This window comes from Cephus cinctus, unplaced genomic scaffold, assembly GCF_000341935.2.
Source record: "Cephus cinctus unplaced genomic scaffold, Ccin1 Ccin1_scaffold0331, whole genome shotgun sequence".
NCBI lineage: Eukaryota > Metazoa > Arthropoda > Insecta > Hymenoptera > Cephidae > Cephus > Cephus cinctus.
Genome location: NW_014333028.1, coordinates 613,687 through 632,648, shown reverse-complemented (window position 1 = coordinate 632,648; position 18,962 = coordinate 613,687). Strand labels below are relative to the sequence as shown.

General features: G+C 32.6%; 5 protein-coding genes and 1 long non-coding RNA gene across 11 annotated transcripts; 2 read left to right on the top strand and 4 right to left on the bottom strand.

Annotated features, from left to right (window-relative positions):
* The first annotated feature begins 52 nt into the window (after positions 1 to 52).
* Positions 53 to 6,659, top strand: LOC107267024 (lysM and putative peptidoglycan-binding domain-containing protein 2). 3 transcript variants are annotated; one of them, XM_015738218.2, is made up of 5 exons: positions 53 to 910; positions 2,333 to 2,482; positions 2,570 to 2,697; positions 2,807 to 2,821; positions 3,433 to 6,659. In XM_015738218.2, exons 1-5 carry the CDS (start codon positions 704 to 706, stop codon positions 3,674 to 3,676), a joined length of 744 nt encoding a protein of 247 aa, XP_015593704.1. In that variant the 5' UTR covers positions 53 to 703; the 3' UTR covers positions 3,677 to 6,659. The 3 variants fall into 3 exon arrangements, with proteins under 3 accessions (XP_015593704.1, XP_015593706.1, XP_015593705.1); XM_015738220.2 differs by lacking the exon at positions 2,807 to 2,821 and having other exon boundaries at positions 75 to 910; positions 2,570 to 2,693; XM_015738219.2 differs by lacking the exon at positions 2,807 to 2,821 and having other exon boundaries at positions 84 to 910.
* LOC107267028 lies at positions 2,699 to 3,426 on the bottom strand. The gene is made up of 2 exons (XR_001537539.1): positions 3,203 to 3,426; positions 2,699 to 2,864 (listed from the first exon to the last, which is right to left on the bottom strand). It is a non-coding gene; the product is annotated as an uncharacterized LOC107267028 (long non-coding RNA).
* Positions 6,660 to 7,122: 463 nt separating the features above from the next.
* LOC107267016 (TRAF3-interacting protein 1) lies at positions 7,123 to 10,323 on the bottom strand. Of its 4 annotated transcripts, none has more exons than XM_015738198.2 (10): positions 10,001 to 10,323; positions 9,768 to 9,885; positions 9,558 to 9,670; positions 9,159 to 9,488; positions 8,536 to 9,059; positions 8,335 to 8,460; positions 7,955 to 8,204; positions 7,710 to 7,835; positions 7,557 to 7,642; positions 7,123 to 7,473 (listed from the first exon to the last, which is right to left on the bottom strand). In XM_015738198.2, the coding sequence occupies exons 1-10, from the start codon at positions 10,133 to 10,135 to the stop codon at positions 7,323 to 7,325; spliced, it is 1,959 nt and encodes a 652-aa protein (XP_015593684.1). In that variant the 5' UTR covers positions 10,136 to 10,323; the 3' UTR covers positions 7,123 to 7,322. The 4 variants fall into 4 exon arrangements, with proteins under 4 accessions (XP_015593684.1, XP_015593686.1, XP_015593685.1 ...); XM_015738200.2 differs by having other exon boundaries at positions 7,961 to 8,204; XM_015738199.2 differs by having other exon boundaries at positions 8,536 to 9,056.
* A 77-nt stretch (positions 10,324 to 10,400) lies between these two features.
* Positions 10,401 to 12,594, top strand: LOC107267021 (putative GPI-anchor transamidase). Its single transcript, XM_015738213.2, has 4 exons — positions 10,401 to 10,600; positions 10,698 to 11,303; positions 11,374 to 11,484; positions 11,570 to 12,594. The coding sequence occupies exons 1-4, from the start codon at positions 10,538 to 10,540 to the stop codon at positions 11,804 to 11,806; spliced, it is 1,017 nt and encodes a 338-aa protein (XP_015593699.1). The 5' UTR covers positions 10,401 to 10,537; the 3' UTR covers positions 11,807 to 12,594.
* Positions 12,595 to 13,977: 1,383 nt separating this feature from the next.
* LOC107267018 (chitinase-3-like protein 1) lies at positions 13,978 to 17,541 on the bottom strand. Its single transcript, XM_015738203.2, has 6 exons — positions 17,072 to 17,541; positions 16,606 to 16,669; positions 15,839 to 16,506; positions 15,468 to 15,760; positions 15,139 to 15,305; positions 13,978 to 14,739 (listed from the first exon to the last, which is right to left on the bottom strand). Exons 2-6 carry the CDS (start codon positions 16,667 to 16,669, stop codon positions 14,489 to 14,491), a joined length of 1,443 nt encoding a protein of 480 aa, XP_015593689.1. The 5' UTR covers positions 17,072 to 17,541; the 3' UTR covers positions 13,978 to 14,488.
* Positions 17,542 to 17,668: 127 nt separating this feature from the next.
* On the bottom strand, positions 17,669 to 18,370 carry LOC107267026 (39S ribosomal protein L54, mitochondrial). The gene is made up of 2 exons (XM_015738222.2): positions 18,211 to 18,370; positions 17,669 to 18,078 (listed from the first exon to the last, which is right to left on the bottom strand). The coding sequence occupies exons 1-2, from the start codon at positions 18,305 to 18,307 to the stop codon at positions 17,774 to 17,776; spliced, it is 402 nt and encodes a 133-aa protein (XP_015593708.1). The 5' UTR covers positions 18,308 to 18,370; the 3' UTR covers positions 17,669 to 17,773.
* Between the last annotated feature and the right edge of the window lie 592 nt (positions 18,371 to 18,962).

Genomic DNA, 18,962 nt, shown 5'->3' with positions numbered 1-18,962 from the left:
GAAGATAATTCTATACGTCTATTGACAATAATCATTCTACGGCTTGATAAGAGTTAGATAAGCACTTGGTGAATTCCGGGAAAACGGATATTGACCTTAGTAGGCGACCATTCGCATTAGTCCAAGTATCTTAGTGTAACGCTTACATCGTTTCATTAACCGTGATCATTAATTACTAATGAAAAAAAAAGAATAAACAAGAAAAATGTGACAATGAGAAAACCTTAAATTGAATGTCATATCTTAAAAAAATTCAAAAGCCATGAAAGTACAGTAAAATAACGAAAATTTAATTGAACACAGTAACCGACATACAATTCTGTTTAATTTCGCATGAATTAAAAAATTCGCTCTTTACTCAAGTTTTAATCAACATCAAGAACTCCTGATTAATTTCCATCGAATTGATCAGTTAATAAATTCAAACAATTGACGGCTTATAGAAGCTAAATATAGTGTTGATAAATAATTAAGACTAAACTGACCTTCGTTATCATAGTGATTATAAAATACGATAAAATTTTCGACATAAATTTTGTTATTCTGCGAATGCCAAAGCGTATGGTGGAATAAAGTTTATAAGTTTTAATTGCATAACGCCCGACATAATAACCAGAGGAAAGTTGTTTTTGAGGAATTAAAGAGTTGCAGTTTTCTTTTTTTTTTGTTCCTCTTTACGACTCTTCTGCCTAACGGCGCGGTGATGTTGGTACAATTGCTTAGAGACTTGACTATGGAGTGGAATGGCGACGGAGAGATGGAAGAGCGGAGATCCATTCGCGACTCGGGCAAACCGCTCAAGAAATACGGCAGTACTGCTAAACACATGACACGAAACGAAAATCTCATCAAGCACACCGTCTCCAAGACGGATACCCTTCAGGGTATCGCACTCAAATATGGGGTCACGGTACGTATTTGACAATCGGTATGACTTGTCTAGATTCTTATGAATTTTCACGTTCTGCTTCTTTAATTTTTTGTTTTCACTTTTTTGCTTTCTGTCTTAGACTTGCTAAATCGTTGAGACAATTTACCATTGAAGAATATTTAAGTGACACTGCGTAGTGTGTCAATTTTGACATTTTTTTGTTATATTCTGTTTATTTTCTATTTATATTTATATTGAGTCTATCTAATTTTTAAAACAGTAATAATATGGTCAGAGGGTTTTCATATTGTTGGAATATTTTAATTTTATTCTGATATATATTCTTTTGTTCGCTTAGATGATTTTGTATGTGAGTTGTTTATACATATGTTGATTTTCTAATTGTTGGAATGTAATGAATTTTGTTTCTGAGTTTGAGTCTTTTATTCACTTTCATTTTTGATATTTTATTATTGAGATTGATTAAATGTCTGATATTTAAGGTGTGTAGAATTGTCCTAATTTTAACAGATGGCAGGCAAGTGAATTGACCCAGATTTTTATGATAATTTATGCTTTCTATTTAGTCTTTTATTGTCCAGTTGTTTAATGATATATATAACAAATATAATATTTCTGAATTTAATCCTTTTTATGTAAAAGTGTCATGATCTTAAAAGTATGACTTATTAAACTATCTGTCTTTAATTTGTAGCTGTTAATATTCAATGAGAAACATGTCATGCAATAGAAATGAATTTTTTAAAATTTGTACTATTTTTTGTCATTCATTTTTGTATAATATTAATATATGGGTATTTTTTTATTTGTCTGGAACTTTGAGTTCATGTACCACAGGATGCTTGTGAACATCTAATCATGTCACATGCTAATTATTTTGTGTTATCAATCACATGCTGCAAATATTTCACACAAAATTAAGAACAAATAGTCAAATATTACTCAATGATACAATGTAGAATGCCGTAGAGTAACTGCTAGAATTCCTAATGGCACTAACAACCATTACTGACTAGACAGCTGTTTGACATTCATAAAGAATATCTGAATATCTTTTACATTCATCAATAATGTTTTATATATTTGAATACAAATTAGAATTCACATGTAATTTAACATAACGAGTTTCATATAGTATTTTAGGATATACAAGGTAAAGCATTTAAATTGAGACTGTCAAGTAACTTAGGAACAAGGTCTTATATGAAAAAAATATTTAAGACAAAAGTTGTATGGGTTTAACGGGGCAATAGAATAGCCTAGTTTAATTTTATTGATGGAGGATTTTAATTAAAGTAGGCTATTCTATTCTCCCCTTTAACCCATACAACTTTTGTCTTAAACATTTTTTCATATAAGACTCTTCTTCTTAAGTTATTTGATAGTCTCAATTTAAATGCTTCATCCTGTATATATTTATAGCATTATTATTCATTTCAGATGGAGCAAATAAGACGAGTAAACAGGCTATGGGCGTCGGATAGTTTATTTCTACGAGAGCATTTGCTCATTCCTGTATCTGGAGATAATCCAATTCCTTCGCAACATGATGGCAGTGTCTCATCTGAGTCCGATGCTACTCAAAATATGGTAAGAGTAATTGCTATAAAGTTACTGCCAATGATATTCTAGCTAACTAAAATAAATTAATAGTAAAACATTATTTTTGATTTCTAGACTTCTAGTCAGTCTTCTATCTCGTTGTCGATGGATGATGAAGGATCGATAAATGATTTTTTAGCAAAAATGGACACTTCGATAGCAAATATGAAACAGGAAGTTAAAAGGGCTCAAGGAAACAGTGAGTAAGTTACATGAACTTTGGCGCTTTTATTCTTTCCGTTTACATTCACATGATCAATTGCATTACTGACAGCTTATTATCAATATTTTCGCTCGCTTTCATTCGCTCAGATTTGGAGATGAGACGTAAGTATATTTTTGAATGCCTGTCCTAATGCATCTTCATTTGCTGAAATACATAATAAATATTTCAAGTAATTTTTTAAATAATGAATAGAACTGTGCTAAAGCAGTAAGTAATCAAAAGCAAAATTATCAATCTTCCTCAGAAAGTCTCAAATTTCGCATCGACTAAAATCCAAATGATTCTATTGATATCACGAACACACTCTGCTACTAGTACAGTATGACCTAATACAATATTTGATCATTTAATAAATGACATACTATCACGACCAAGTGACATTTCATTTACAAGCAGTCATAAATTCATAATTTGCACAATACTAAACTTCTGTAGTTTTTTCCACTTAGCACTATAATAATTTTCAACGATTCTCCACTAACTCAATAATTCCACAGCATTCAAGTAGTAGCATGACCAATCACAAGTCATTCCAGCATTAGTAGAGCACTTTTTATTTTTGTCATTCTCCAAATGTCGTCACTGTGCATGAGCGCTATGAATGAAATATACACGAATAATTCTAACAGTTAAACAATTCTAAGTAAATGATTTAAAAACAATTGAGAATCTCTCTCCATGTGCGATTCTTCGCCTTTAATTTTTTTTCCAGGTTTTGCCACGAGGGGGATGACACGTTCGTTCAGCGACGGCGCGCCGTTGCTCGATTACGTAACTCACATCCAGTTACCTCAACCGCACATTCAACCACGGCGTCCACCTCCGAGTTATTAAGGCCGTCGTCTTCAGGAGACGTGCACAACCTCCCTTCAGCCGTTGTGATGACTCAGGGTAGACGAGTCCAAACCTCCTTGCAGAGATTGCAGCAGCAACAGGACGAGATGTTTCAGTTATAGCAGTTAAGGTTCGGTCGGCCGGTCAGGTGCGTCAGGTCTTAGGGTTTTAAGGTCTATTAAGGCTTCGTCCAGTATAGCTTAAAGTCAACAGCCTAAAAAATTTAATACCGGAAATCAATGTAAATGTAAGTGGAAATAACTCATAGGATTATGGGTCTTGACACTCTGCAGTAAAAGAATTTTCCTTTTTGCGAATTTCAAAATTACCCCGTTGCCAAAGAATCCTGGATTATTTTCGTATTAGTTTTATTTTTGTAAATGTCTTATTGTTAGGCTAATAGATTATATATTTTTTCTTTTTATTTCTACTGCATACAGTCTATATTTACTTTCTACTTAATTCACACACATTTCATCTTGAAAGAAAATCAGTTCTTAATATTTGCATTGATCTTCTGATGTTCAATTGATCAATTGATCTTCAATTTCTGATTCATGAGATTTACCTCTATAAATGATTATACAGCTGTACAAATATTGTTAGGATATTTTTTCTTTCTGCTACTTATACATACTCAGTTACGCGTTAGATAAACTTTGAGGAATCGAAGCGGATTAGCCACTGCGGACTTTAAGCTGTAAAATTTAGTGGTAATTTTCATTGTTAAATTTCTAAGTGAAAAATTATTGAGCCGTTTGCCATAATTATTATGTCCTGTTCGGCCACTTTTTCTTATGCAAACGTACTCTATTTTTTTTACTTAGTAATATAGTGGTAATCAATTTCCTGATGCCTTACGTGTACCCCGCCCCACCCTTCCGAATCACGACTATGGAAATTTCCAAATGCTTACTACGTTATAGTCTACAGACACAATCCCAAGGTATTCTTATATTTCTAATATAAATTAATTTCGACCTTTTCTTATCAATGAGAATAATCATATAACTTAAACAGTCTCGTGTTATAAATGACTGAATAGAAACTGATTTATTTCGAACAATTTATTTCAAACGATAAGTTTCACAATTGTTTTCTGTCATTTGTCAATCGTACGACGAAAATTTAACAGGATCATTTTCCTTCAGTGGTATTATATCCCCGTAGGGAATAAAGTGCCAGACAGGATCTTCATTCTCACGATTCAACTCGAAGCAAAACAAAAGAACCTTCGATTATCTTTCTCCTACGCGATCGGTCATACGAATATTAAATACGTAATTACCATTTATTTAACATTATTGAATATCATTATATTACAAGAAAGTAATACTGCGAAGCTTCAAGTGAAAGTCTATTGGTAGAATTCTACGAATTATAATTTTTTCTCAATACGTTCAATCCAAGCAGGATTTTCCAAAACCATTAAACTCGAGTTATTTATTCCGATGCCTCCCACATAATAATTGATCATTAGTAAACTAGCAGAACCATTTACGGTACACGTAATACCTATTACGGAACGTCATTGTAGTTTTGTCCAAGTCATCAAGGTCAATTGTCAACTTGAGTATAATCAGAACTAAATGAATGGAGGCGTACTTTCGCGCCAATGTCACACAAAATAAATTCATCTAATCATAGAAATTACAAGTGACTTTCCTTTTTCTTTTTCTTATTGAAATATTACGATCCTTCTTCTTTCTTCTTTATTAATGCTTTGCACAAATAATAATGACGACCGATCGAACACTATAGCGTTCTTTGTCGCGAAGTACACAGATATATGTATACTCTTATACATACATATAGAAATCGTTAAACGTAACGACGTGGTTTGCATTATTGTATAACTATGTACAGTCTTTGTAATAAGTTTCTAATACCAAACGATTTCTAAAGTAGCGGCAGTTTGGACTGTATAGGAGACCTTGTATAATAGAATTTAACATGCAATACGTTAGGCTCTAGAATCACAATTTTTCTTCCTCTTTTCTTTTTCGCAATGTGGACATAAAATTGGTCCATCAGAGTAACAGAAAGTAAATATATTATGATAGCATTTCGAGCACTTAATCATGATTGCACTGTTGTTAAATAATTGAATGCTATGAAACTATGTTAAAATTTCGAAATTCGCGATTCAATAAAAGTGGATGAAAATGGATGGGAAATACCATATCCGAGCTTGAGATTTAGATATATTTCTTGTTGCGATTACCGTTACAGTGAATATACTTATTATTATTATTAGTTAAAAGAGTATATATATATAATTAATAATATATTATAAACTATATATCTATTCCGAGACTCCGATATATAAGTTGTACTTTATACTTGGCAGTTGAGTTAGACCAATCGTTATTGGGACCGCCTTGAAGAAAAAGAACTTTGAAATAACACCGTTTGATATTAATTACAGTATTTAAGGAAAAGAGAATACAGAAATCTTTGTTAGATGTTCAGGTTTCTAATGACGCTTCGCTCGTAAGGTCGCTTATATGAAATGTAGATTGTAATACCAATATTTTGAAATTTATTCTCAGAGTTAAGTTTGTTCCTATCACTAGTTGGAAATCTTAATAAAAAGCGGCCTTATTAGAGATGCAGGAAAAGACGTTATGTGTACACATAACATTACTTTTCACTGTGCTGAAAACGTTAGGAAACTTAATATATATGAGATGATAAATTCTTTTAAAAATACGTTTGATCGATTGTATTAAATGCAATTATGAATATAATAATTGGAGATAAAAAATTATTTATTTGTATTTTTGTTTTCTTCTGGTTTAAACACATTTGTTATATTGACAGAGGCGGCTTGATTACGACATTACCTAAATCATCCAAATCTGTTCAGGCGACTGAGACGTTACGTGTATAAAATGTATGTATGTTACTTTAGAAAAAAGTTACTGATAAGAAAGGATTATAAAGTATCGATTCGAGGCTACTGACAAGATCTGACATATATCTGATATGTGTACTGTAAATATGATTAATATAAAATATGCGTAAAGACATCCAGCCAATATTGTATTTAGTTGCAGTATTTGTTACAGTGGCGGTAGACAAATACAAATACTCACACTATGATCAATGTTTGATAATATGAACAATTTTGATTCAAAGGACAGTCCATCCTCTCGATGCTCCTATTCACTTTCTTAAATTGCATTCAATATGGATTTATGGAAAATAGAAGTGATATAAAGTATACAGAGCTTTGCGAAAGCCCAAAAATGATAGCAATGGATGCAGTGGATATATATGATATATATATATATATCAATTGATCAGTCTTATTTGCTAATCTATCAATGAATTTGATTGTCAAATTCAATATGTGAACTATACAAAATGGTTATGTTGACTTATTTGGAGACTAAAGATATAAATTGCTGATTATTAATAATCGATTAATCGTTTACGATTGGGATTAGATTTTGAAACACGTCCTAGTGATTAGCAGCCAACTCTCGTTATCGGTCTACTACTGTAATGCTTGGAGAGCATTTATATATTATGAAGAATATGAAGAATAAATAAATGTAGATGCTATAGAATACTTTTTAATTGCTGCTTAACAATTATCAACGAGTATTCTCGTTGTGAATTAAGCACCAGAGTGTGTCTATTTAGAAATTCTATTTTTACACAAAAAACTGTTACAGTCATTGAAGTTCATTCGATACTGAAGCACAAGTGTTGCATGGAGCACGTTTTCTTTTTTAGTTTAAATGGACTATTTAAGAATTCTTACAAGTGACCATTTAGCAATCGTTGCATTTTTTGGTCATTCTTCATAATATTTGACTTCACCTGACATATTTTGTCAAGTTCTTGTTTTATCAGGTCTTCGATGTCCTTTAATGTTTTCTTCATTGGCTCTACAGATTCTTGAGTTTCTCTATAAGTGCGCAATTGACAATTATTACTTATTTGATATTCGATAATTTATGAATTAATACAATTTTAAGAAATCATACTTACACTTGTTCCTTTTCTAACTCTTTACTTAAACGATTGTACTGACTTCTCCATTCTTGCAATTCTCTTTGCATCATTTCTACATCTTCCTGTAAGATCAATTAGTTTCGTTGTATTACACAGGATATCCGAAAGTATAAGGATAACAAATATTACCTGTAAATAATCCAATAATTTTCCCAAAGGATTTGTTGCGCGTGTTAATGTTTGTATTGCACCTCGAAGCTTGTCAACTTCCTTAACAGTGACTTCACGGTCCCTTCTAGAACCTGCTTCCCATTCCTAAAATCATATTATTCCACTTTCAACTTGTAAGTACAATGTGGACATTTTTTGGAAGGAAACCAAACGTTGTATTCGTACGTCAAAAGAAAGCATCAGGTTTTAAAAGTAATTAGTACCCTTACAATCTCCACTTTCTTAGGCATAACATCAACGTTATCAGTGTTGACCAGTTCTCGTTGGGTTTCCAAGATCTGTGCCACTAGGTGTCCATGTTCACTAGGTAATTGACTATCTGTATGACTAGGTCGTTCAATTCCTAAAGAATCCCCACCACCGCTACCAGTTTCCATCACTACCATATCATCTGCATCATCCTCTTTGGTGTCATAATTTTCCACTATGACATTGACGTTTCCCATAGGTGTCCTTAAAAGAAAAGTAGTGACAGATTATTGATCGATGAGTGACTTTTAGCATGGAAGAAAATGGTTATACACATTGATAAGATTATGAATCTATACGCAATAATTTTATGCATCGAATAAACTGAGCTTACGATATGTCTTCATTAACAATGTATTCTGTTTTGGATTTCATTCTTGGAGCTGCTGGTCTTGCGCTCATTGGTCTTGCACTTGGGGGCCGTAAAGAAGTTTTAGGTCTATTAGGTACTGTAGATATACTGGAAGTAATATTTCAAAATTAAAAAATAGACACCTGTTTAAGTTTTTTTTTAGAAAAATTACTATGAAATTACTTGGCTGATTCTTCGCTGTTTGAAACCGTTCCCATTGGTCGAGGTGGTGGACTTCCTGGATGTTCAAAAGTATTTTGTTTATTTGTGATGCTAAATTTTCTCTCGGATTTTCCAGACTCCGGTTTTTCAATATGTTTTGTATTCTCTGAGAATCTAGCATCATTGTCTTCTTCTTTTTTGGAAATGTCTTCGGGAGCTATGCCTTTCTCACGTGCCTCTTTTGCTGTACTTAAACGGGATTTCTGTTCACGAGAGGATGCATCTTCGGAATCTTTTACTTTTTCTTTTTGTTGTAATTCATTTTGTTGATGATGACCCGAGGATGATCGTCGAGTACCACTGGATGATTTTTGAGCTTCAGCTTCCTTGGGTTTATGTTTAGGCGAGTTTGTGGCATCGAGAAGGGCTGATTTGATCTTTACAGCATCTGAAGACTTTGGAGATGTAACATTTTGCTTTGATTTGACAGAAGATGATTGTCTCTTTTGACGCATAGATGAAGGTGGTTTTTCTGTAATAGACTGCTAAAAGATAACAATATATAGACCATAATATGTATATAATAATATAAATAATATTTTGTTGATATAGTTCCAATATTCAAATTTACTTTATTGTTTTACCTCTGATGGCACGACATTAGTAACTGCTGTATCCTCGACTGGATTGTCAACTTTTCTTTCATTCTCTTTCTCTTGCAGACGTTTCTTTTCCCGTTTATCATCCTCTCGTGTCTTAACTTCCCTAGAAGCTGTTTTCTCAATACTAGAGGATCTTTTCTTAGCTTCTGTCAAGACCTTTTCTTTTTCATTGACTTTTCTAGTTTGCGAGGAATGTCTTGATGCTGGTTTTTTAATGGGATCCTCCTTAGTTGATGGTTTAGGCTTTGTGTGTGTGCGAGCTTTCTTTTCACAACTTTTTTTATAGTGCTCGATTGCCTCGACACTGCTCACCTGTGATACAGAGTAAACTAAATAATTTCAAAAAATCTTAAGCAATCAGTAGGTATGAAAATGACTAACTTTCTTATCTAAAGCTCTTCCAATTGCATGTAGTAATTCATTAGTTTTTGTTGGTTCGTGACCAGCAATAATTTTACTAGCTCGCACTGTTAAATTTGTTCCAGTAATTAACTCTGTATAAATAAAGAATTCAATTAGTTAGTTTGATTTGATTAGATCGCCTAGATTATATGTATCTTTCTACAATATATATTAACTTCTTATACTTACTAACAACATCGATAAGTTTTGTTAGGTATGCTAACTTAGCCTCCTTGTCTTTAATATTATCAGAATTCAATTCTTCCTCCGTAAATAAACCACTCAGAAATCCAGTTTCTTTTATAATCTGTAGAACAATATCAAAGTATCCCAATGATTTATTCGTATATGATACAACAATGACATTGACATTAACAGTGCATATTATACAAAGTGCTACAATGTAAAAGTTTAGAGCATACAGCTGAAATAATATCGTGAAGAAATCGAAATGGTGGTTTTCTCAGTAGCTTTTCAGTTAGCGGTGGTTTTTTGAAATATTTTCCAAGCAAATCTTGTGTCCTTTTAATAATTTCAGGTTTTACGTCTTCCGTCATTGATATTTTTTCAAAATCAATGTACCAACACGCTGTTAATTCTTTGACTTTAATCAATATCTTTTTAAACTCACAACATATGAAGCAGTAAGGACTCTAAAGTATTACGAGAATTAGGATCTAATACAAGTGAGACTGATAGAATCTTTGCTACGTTTTGCAAAGGAGAATTAAACGTCAAGAAATCGTGGTTTTAAAGAAGCATCTGTAATGTCAAATAGTAACTATGGCAACAATAGTCACGTGGTCTGCGAAATGAGATAGTGTTCGTGTAAATTCGTAGTAGAGAGTCAATTATTGTCGTTCGGCATTTTTTGACGTTACGGGTGTGACTGTTATATTGTAAATAAATTATAAATATTGTAATGAATAATATATAAAAAAGCTATAAATAAATATAAAATGCGACTAGTCACGTTATCAGCAATATTGTCCATATATTTATTGAGAGCAAATGCCTGGGAGGTAAGATGTTAGAAGTGAATAATTTTTTGGTTATAGAATTTGATAATCTCATATTTAGTTTACTTCAAATATTATTTAATATTATGGACTTTTTCAGATACCTGAGAATTTTGCAGAAACAGGACATTCTAATAACTGGGCTGTACTAGTGGACACATCTAGATTCTGGTTCAATTATCGTCATGTGGCAAATGTTCTTTCTATTTATCGTAGTGTGAAACGCCTTGGTATTCCTGACTCTCAGATAATCTTAATGATTGCTGATGATATGGCATGTAATCCTAGAAATCCAAGGCCTGCTACAGTTTTCAATAATATTAAACAGCATATAAATGTTTACGGAGATGATGTTGAGGTTGATTATAGAGGATATGAAGTTACTGTTGAAAATTTTGTACGATTACTTACCGGGAGATTACCACCGGAAACACCAAGGTCTAAAAAATTATTGACAGACGAAGGATCCAATATATTGATCTATTTGACTGGTCATGGAGGAAATGGGTTTTTAAAGTTTCAAGATTCCGAAGAGATAACCAGTCAAGAGTTAAGTGATGCATTGGAGCAAATGTGGCAGAAGCGAAGATATCATGAAATCTTATTTGTTGTCGATACTTGCCAAGCTAGTTCCATGTATGAGAAATTTTATTCACCAAATATATTAGCTGTAGCTTCCAGCCTCGTTGGCGAAGACTCTTTATCTGTAAGTCTATCGCTTATCAATAGATCTTTCATAAAATATTACAACTTACAATATAATTGTCTTCTTATAGCATCATGTCGACCCAGCTGTAGGCGTTTACATCATAGATAGATACACATACTATGCATTAGACTTTTTAGAAAAAGTGGAACCGTCCAGTTCAAAGAAGCTCAGTGAATTTGTAAGTGACATTTATAAGCGTTTAATTAGTAAATCTAATTCTGGAATTAATGTCATAAAAACTAATGTATTTACATATTTTACAGCTCAAAGTTTGTCCTAAACATTATTGCTTATCTACTGTGGGTGTGCGTACAGACTTGTTCAGAAGAGATCCTAAGACTGTTCCAGTTACAGATTTCTTTGGTTCATTAAGGCCAGTCGAACTGACAATGAATATAGTGAATGTTTTGCCAGCGCACGTGAACAAAACTCAACCAGTGGAACCTGAAGTGAAATACACTTATGTATCACAGTTTCCTAATTTATCTAGCTACACATAACAATTAAATACCAATAATCTTTGACATGCGTTTTCCAGAAATTTATTAAACATGTCATGACATCATTTCATTTTACTTACATCTCACTGTTTCGTAGTTATCCAAATTCACATAATTAAATATTTTATCTATGTTATTTCTGCATAAAACTGTCGCCAAATGAAAAACAGACTGTCACTTAAAAGGGAAAAGAAAGATTAAAAATCAGAGTAACAAAAATACATGTATCCTACTAATTGATAAGAGAAAAACACTGTTAGTTCCATGATGTAATTAACATTAAGATAGGTTGCGGTAATGATTATGACATTACGCCGTTTCACCAATAATATCTTTGGCTTTAATTATTACGCAGAAGTTTCCAGAAGAGTTTCGATTTCATAGAAATAAGAGGACGATAAATAATAATTACGCATTACGTCTTTAATCAAGTATTTTTAAATATGTGTAATATCTCATACGCTACACGTCATTTCTAAACATCATAAAAACCGTCAAAAATATGATTCCATGATTCCAATCAGTATTAATTTTTTCTTTAAATTACGTTCAAAGTTTTTTCAAAACTTGCATCAGTCGGTCTGTTTCGAGAAAAAACGATAATTAATTTTCAATGATCATTGAAAGTTAATGATATAATTATTTGAACAAAACATATAAACGTGACTTGATACATACAATTAATTAAATTAAAATGTGTCGTAACATTGTTAATCTTGCGAAATACGTTTCTCGGGGTTAAAGAACATCATGTGTGAAATCGCAATCATTAAAAATACTTGCGACTATGTACAAATCGCCATTTACGTTACTTGTTTTATGTACTTCCTATTTCCGGCCTTGACTTTCTTCATATGAAGTTTCAGCGTATGTTGTAGATATTGATAAGAGACATCATCCATGCTTTACTATTTATTGTGTGTTTCTATACATTTAAAGTATGTCTATGCTTTGCCGATAGAGTATACATTTGATTTCCTAGAAGTTTCCTTTCGCTTGTTTGCAAAGGAAATGAAAACAGTAAGCTGTAAATATTTTTCTGAAAGCTATGATTAATGGTAACATTTAAAACGTAAGACTTCGCGGAATAATCTATGACCAAAGTCGATAAAAATATCGCGAGATTCACGTATCAATCTATAAAAGCAACAACCAGTTCAGCGGATGTTCAGTTCACAAACCAAAGCTGACGAGTGAAATTTTCAAAAACATTGAACAAATAATTACGTTAAGGAAAAATTTGTTTTTGACAAAATTTCACTAAATTGGGAGCAAGTCAGTCAATTTTTTAAAATACGAATTTCGAACGGCAATTTTTATAAAACAATCCGTGAACTTGATTAAAGTAAGTGAATCGTGAGATTTGTATAAAAATACTAAATATTGTTAATTTCCAAAATATTTTAACAATAACTCAATATACGTCGATTCAAATTTGGCCTTGTTTCATTAATTCTTCTCATATTTCAGATGCATTTCTACGTGTCTTCTGTTTTCTTCGTGACAGTTGCGATTTTCGCAATTTCAGCGGCTCCAGTGGACGAAAAATTCATCGAGGTACACGATATGGATTTAAGTGAATTTTTTCCTCTGAGTCCACATGATCCAGCGGAACATATGTTTCCAAGATCGCCTGTGGTTCCGTTTGTTCCAGTTTGCATGATTAGGGGCTACTTACGCGATCCGTTTAACTGCGCCAAATTTTACTATTGCAAAGAATCTCATGCCACACCTTTGGCCTTTTATTGTAAACCTGGATTTATTTTTGACATCGATAAAACCACCTGCGATGATCTAAATTACGTCACGTGTTAATTCGTTACATCGATTTTCTGTTTCCTCGTTAATTTAAAAAAAAATGACACTTACTATACTGATTATTTATTTGTTATTTAATCTCACGCTTTTTCATGCTATTATTGTTACTGTTATTAAGAACATTTAACTTTGATAGTATTATGTAATATAGATATCATAAGAGATGCGATCGTTACGTGATACTCATTAGTGTATTATAAATTTTAATTATTCTTAATGGCAACGAAATTAAAATGAATTAGTAACTGTTAAAATGATATTTGCTATATTGTTAAGTTGTCGATAATTTGATTGTGTTACTTTATTATGTTAATTGATTGACTGTATAAATATATAATTTGTTCTCAGAGATATAATGTTGCATTCATCATTTATTGCGTTATTTATAATACTAAAAGCTTTCCATTCTTATCATAGGTAATTAACAATCATAGATCATTAGCATAGTTTTAATATAATTGTGGAATTAGTTTCTTAATCTATTTGGAGCAAAACGACCATGAAACTATATCGGTGTCTTTAGTTTCTTGCTATCTTTATTTATCGCAGTTCATTATCATTAATTTCAATATCCAATGACAGTCTGCATAGTTGAATTTTCTATACTCGTACGAAATTCATTCTCCTTGATATTAATCTGGCCTTATTCAATGACCACTTCACAATATTTTTGAGATTTTTTGCATGTAGTGATAACATTCTCTTCGTTATACATCTTAATTGCTCGCGATGACGCAATTTGAAATTCTATTAAATTTCAACGAACAAGATAATCATTGAAAAATCATGATATTGAAAGTATCTCTTATTGTCAATAACGTACGTTTTGCTGTTGTCCAAATATTTTAAAACAATCGTTTGTTATTAACACTCAACCAGATTCTGATAATTGCAGACATTTAGTTTCGTATCGAAATAAAGACCAACAGCACAATTAAGCTCAATGACTTGATAATTATTTGAATACACCTTTTGACATAAGTAGAATTTCCGGCAGTTATTTGGATCTCGAATGAAACCGGATGCTGCGCAGATGTCAGAGATGGCGCCACCAGGAGCACTCTCTTGGGTATTCCCCGTATTCGTAACAGTTGTTGATGGACCCGTTGTTGATTCTTAAGAAACATATTTCATTGTTTTTTTACTGGGTACGTATCGATATTCATTGTTAATATTACTAGTATTGTCACAACTCTTCGCGAAAGTTAGGACTCTCTTACATCTATCGAATAAGAAAAGACACGCCGATTTGCAAAGAGAAGAAATATTTATTCAGAGTCAACCTCTGTCACGTCCGTTCGGTTCGGTTTCGTTCACACGATTCAACACCTCCCCTCTTTTATTTTTTATTTAACCAAAAAATAACGTCGAATAGTAATAGATCGCTAAGGTCAAATACGCTGTGTTAAATAAATTTGCGACAGCATTGTTTACAAATTTATCAACTTATGCAATTGCTAATAAAGTTAAGAATATCGATACTATCGATGCTGTCAACGAATGTCGGTACGTACCTATATCATTTGATGAATCAGAATCATCACGTAAAATGTTGTTGAGCGCTTTTAACAGTGGATACTTGTCACCACAAATTCCATTAAAATCATCAGTCTCGATGCTCCATAACATGGCACCACCGAGGCCATGTTTTTTCACAAAATTTGCCTTTTCAGTGAGGGATCTAAAAGTTGATTAAAAAGAATATTCACTACTCTTCATAACATTTGATGGAAATATTTGTATACCTATTTATCATTACAATGGTAAACTGATTGATGATGTTGAAAATCAGCAGTAACCGAATGGCCGAAAATTCAATTAAATCACGTTAAATAGAACTTACTTTGCGTCGTCGTATCCTACCCATTGATTTCCTAAATGAGCATATGGAATATTCTGCTCGTTATCCCATTCGACAACCCAGCCCTCTTTCATCTGCAATTCACAGATCTCATTGTATCCAAGCATCCCAGACTCCATGGTATATGGACCAGGATTTCCAGGACCAATGACAGCAGATCCTAGCTTGGCAGTATTAGGATCCATTAGAGTAAAGGATCTGCCATAAAAACCAGTGCCTAGAATAAGTTTTTCAGCTTGTGCACCCTGAGCCAGCCAATAATGGACGGAGGCATTCTACGAAATGAAAATGATAAGATGGATATCAAGATGTTTTTTTAATAATTTAAAAGTGAAAGTAAAAAACAAACTTACCACATTCAAACTCTTGCCATAACTTGACTCCCAGGAAGCGGCATAAAGTGGCGCATTGTGACCAGCAAATTTATCCCAGGCGCCATGAAAGTCGTAAGCCATTAGATTAATGAAATCCAAGTACTTGGATAATGAGGGAATGTCGTATGATATTCTAGCAGAACTTTCGGTCGCGGCAACAGCAGCACTCAGGATCAAATTATTGTCATCGAATACTGATCTAAGTTCTTTTAGAAGTAAAACCAAATTTTCTTTATCCACTGCCGCACCACCACGTTGTGCTGGATATTCCCAGTCGACGTCGAATCCATCGAAATTATATTTTTTAACGAACTGTAATATATTTCTGACAAATTTCGATCTCAGAATTGGATCCTTTATCACGTTGGAGAACGTAGTTGATTCTCCGCTATAACCGCCAATGGCTAACATTGTTTTGGTACCAGAGCTGATTTCACGAAGTGCATTAAATTTGTTAAAACCACCGCGACCGGAACCGTCGTCTACGTCGGTCCAGGAATCCAAAATTTTGATTTCGCCATTCGACGTTAATCCAACGAAGGAATAAATCATGTGAGTACAAAGTGTTGGATCGATTTTGGACACGTCGAATTTACCATTGCCAAGGCGGTAGACTGACCAGCTTCCAAAGTAACATACTATTTTATCTGTCGATTTAATTTGTCAAATTAATTTTGAAGAGTCGTGCGAATGATTGTTAACTGATTATTTTTAATTTAGATATTTCTTTATTAATTATTACTTACGTTCTTGAACTTTTGCAGCAGCTAGTGCTACGCTTATTGCCAAGAATACCGTCCACGCGCGCATCTGTCAAAGTATATTATTTTATTGGGAGGATGAAATAATTACTGTTTTATTTTCGAGATTATTTTATTATTTTACTTTTATGCATTATTAAATTCTTCATCAAAATTTTATGAAACGAATTTCTTTTTGTATTATAAAGATGACAATAATTATATTATAAAAAGAAATTATATCCATTCAGCTTATATGCTTGCAATCGATTGAATTTTTTATAAATACTTTCTGTTAGGTATTTATTGATTGAATATATCTCGTACAGTAATAAATCATACAATAACGGTAAAAGGTTTTTAATAAGTTTTTTCTACGTCCCCCTTAGTAGTGAATAAAAGTAATTAATAGTGAAACAATTAGAGAATCATAATTTTTAAATATTTTATGGAAATTCAATTTTCTAATTACCTTCCTAGCGGTAAGAAATGACACCTATTCTGTCAAAGTTCCTTGATTCACAGTATAATTTGCACAGATTTACAGTTCCGTTTGCAATCTGACAGCAAGTGCTCGCAGTGTATCCCTTATATGCACATATCAATAAACTGCACACATGTGCATTTCACTGTTGCACCGAAGGACAATAAAAGTAACTTAAATATTGTTATCTTTTATCCTGACATTGTGTATACCTAGATGAGATTTCATATAAGCTAATAAGAGTTGAAGATTGAGAAAAAGTTTGACGAGTAGAAAATTAGTTTAACTAAAAGAATGAAGATAATTTTGGTTAAATATGATACATACAAATATATTATTTTGGGAAATATACCATTACTTAAGGTGAAATATCTCTTTTTCTTTTTCTAATCTGATACAATTGTAAAGGAGGGTGTGCTCGGATGATTCACTTTGCAATAGTAAAGTGATGGTAAATCATTATTAATTCTATGAAGTTCTTATGATATTTATATTCTAGGAATATGCATATAGCATGATAATAATTGTAAAGATATGAATGATTAAAGTTCTTAATTCAATATGGAATATCTTGAAAAAATATTCTTTTTTTCAATGATAAGGATTTAATGCGATATAGATTTACATTGGTGTATTGTAGGACACTGTACATAATGAATAACACAAAATATGTTGTGACTACATAGTAACTTAAAATTTCCTTAGTCGTGCAAGTTTATTTTGCCGATTCATTCCTATCTTTCTTACTTTTTTCCAATATTCTTTCGTATTAGGATCTAGTTCCTCTAACTTTGGTGCTGGACCTGTTCTAAGTGACCAAAGCCAATCAGGATATTCAGAGTCAGGTTTTATTTCAACGTCCTTTCCTTCCTTCATAACGTTAGTGCCACAGACGAATTTTAAGAGTTTATTAACATCTGTTTCAACCGGCAAGACCTTCTTCTCCACTACCACACCAGTTTTCTTTCCCTTTTTGGCTTTACCTAATCCTGTGACTATAAAATAAATAACAATCATTTACATGTTTTTAGTAAAATTAGTCACATCTAACCTCGATATTCTACAAACTAACATATTTTTTTCCAACAATTTACTGACAATAATGCAGATTAAACTTATAAGAATACCTGGTCCAGCGTAACCATTTATCTGTATAAAATATTGTGCGGGTACGATTGATTTCTTCTGAAACCTAAGAAAATTAATCGCTGAAAACAAACTCATCTTGAATGAATGTGGATAAATTTAACCTATATAAACTAAGAGATATACGTCCCACGATTTATTATACGTCGGTATAATGGTCCAAATCAAATAACGTTTTGCATTAATTCGAATTTTCGACGATAAGGCAGCACCTCCTGGGCGTGATAGGTAGCGCCATCTCTGAGAGAACCAGTGAACTTTCTCTGATAAAATAATACCGAATGCGTTAGAAAATCGCATGGTCGAAACTTCAATTGGTCAATTCGTATTAAATGAATTTGCAATAGTTAGTATTTTCGCCGATAATAACCCTTCTAATGAGCTATGACCCCTCCGAGACCTTTAGACGTTAATTACCCGACGTTGAAGTATACCAAATTATACATAGATTCACACTTCAGAGAATCGACCTTTTTTATCGACAGTGAATCACTATCCTCTATACCGAAAGCACACCACACGGCCTTTTACCTTCTTTCCCTTAAAAATAAAAAATAAAATTGAAATAAAGCAGCATAGTTTTGATAATTTACAATGCATACTATACTATATCGGTTGAAAATAAAAATCAGAGTAATACGAATAACGCACAGTCTATCAATAAAATCAATCTTCTTAATACACGCTACGTATAATGCTACTCCAATAAAATATCCACTTTCTCAAAGACAGA

Bases quoted from the DNA above. Each gene is read 5' to 3' on its own strand.
- LOC107267024 (XM_015738218.2), top strand. From the start codon at position 704: ATGTTGGTACAATTGCTTAGAGACTTGACTATGGAGTGGAATGGCGAC. The intron at 911-2,332 runs GTACGTATTTGA...TATTCATTTCAG, and splicing joins CACTCAAATATGGGGTCACG to ATGGAGCAAATAAGACGAGT. The intron at 2,483-2,569 runs GTAAGAGTAATT...TTTGATTTCTAG, and splicing joins CCGATGCTACTCAAAATATG to ACTTCTAGTCAGTCTTCTAT.
- LOC107267016 (XM_015738198.2), bottom strand. From the start codon at position 10,135: ATGACGGAAGACGTAAAACCTGAAATTATTAAAAGGACACAAGATTTG. The intron at 9,886-10,000 runs GTATGCTCTAAA...ATTGTTCTACAG, and splicing joins TTCACGATATTATTTCAGCT to ATTATAAAAGAAACTGGATT. The intron at 8,205-8,334 runs GTAAGCTCAGTT...TTTTCTTTTAAG, and splicing joins ATTGTTAATGAAGACATATC to GACACCTATGGGAAACGTCA.
- LOC107267021 (XM_015738213.2), top strand. From the start codon at position 10,538: ATGCGACTAGTCACGTTATCAGCAATATTGTCCATATATTTATTGAGA. The intron at 11,304-11,373 runs GTAAGTCTATCG...GTCTTCTTATAG, and splicing joins TTGGCGAAGACTCTTTATCT to CATCATGTCGACCCAGCTGT. The intron at 11,485-11,569 runs GTAAGTGACATT...CATATTTTACAG, and splicing joins CAAAGAAGCTCAGTGAATTT to CTCAAAGTTTGTCCTAAACA.
- LOC107267018 (XM_015738203.2), bottom strand. From the start codon at position 16,669: ATGCGCGCGTGGACGGTATTCTTGGCAATAAGCGTAGCACTAGCTGCT. The intron at 16,507-16,605 runs GTAAGTAATAAT...TTAAATCGACAG, and splicing joins TGCTGCAAAAGTTCAAGAAC to ATAAAATAGTATGTTACTTT. The intron at 14,740-15,138 runs GTACGTACCGAC...ATGTTTCTTAAG, and splicing joins TGATTCATCAAATGATATAG to AATCAACAACGGGTCCATCA.
- LOC107267026 (XM_015738222.2), bottom strand. From the start codon at position 18,307: ATGAGTTTGTTTTCAGCGATTAATTTTCTTAGGTTTCAGAAGAAATCA. The intron at 18,079-18,210 runs GTATTCTTATAA...TTTATTTTATAG, and splicing joins AAATGGTTACGCTGGACCAG to TCACAGGATTAGGTAAAGCC.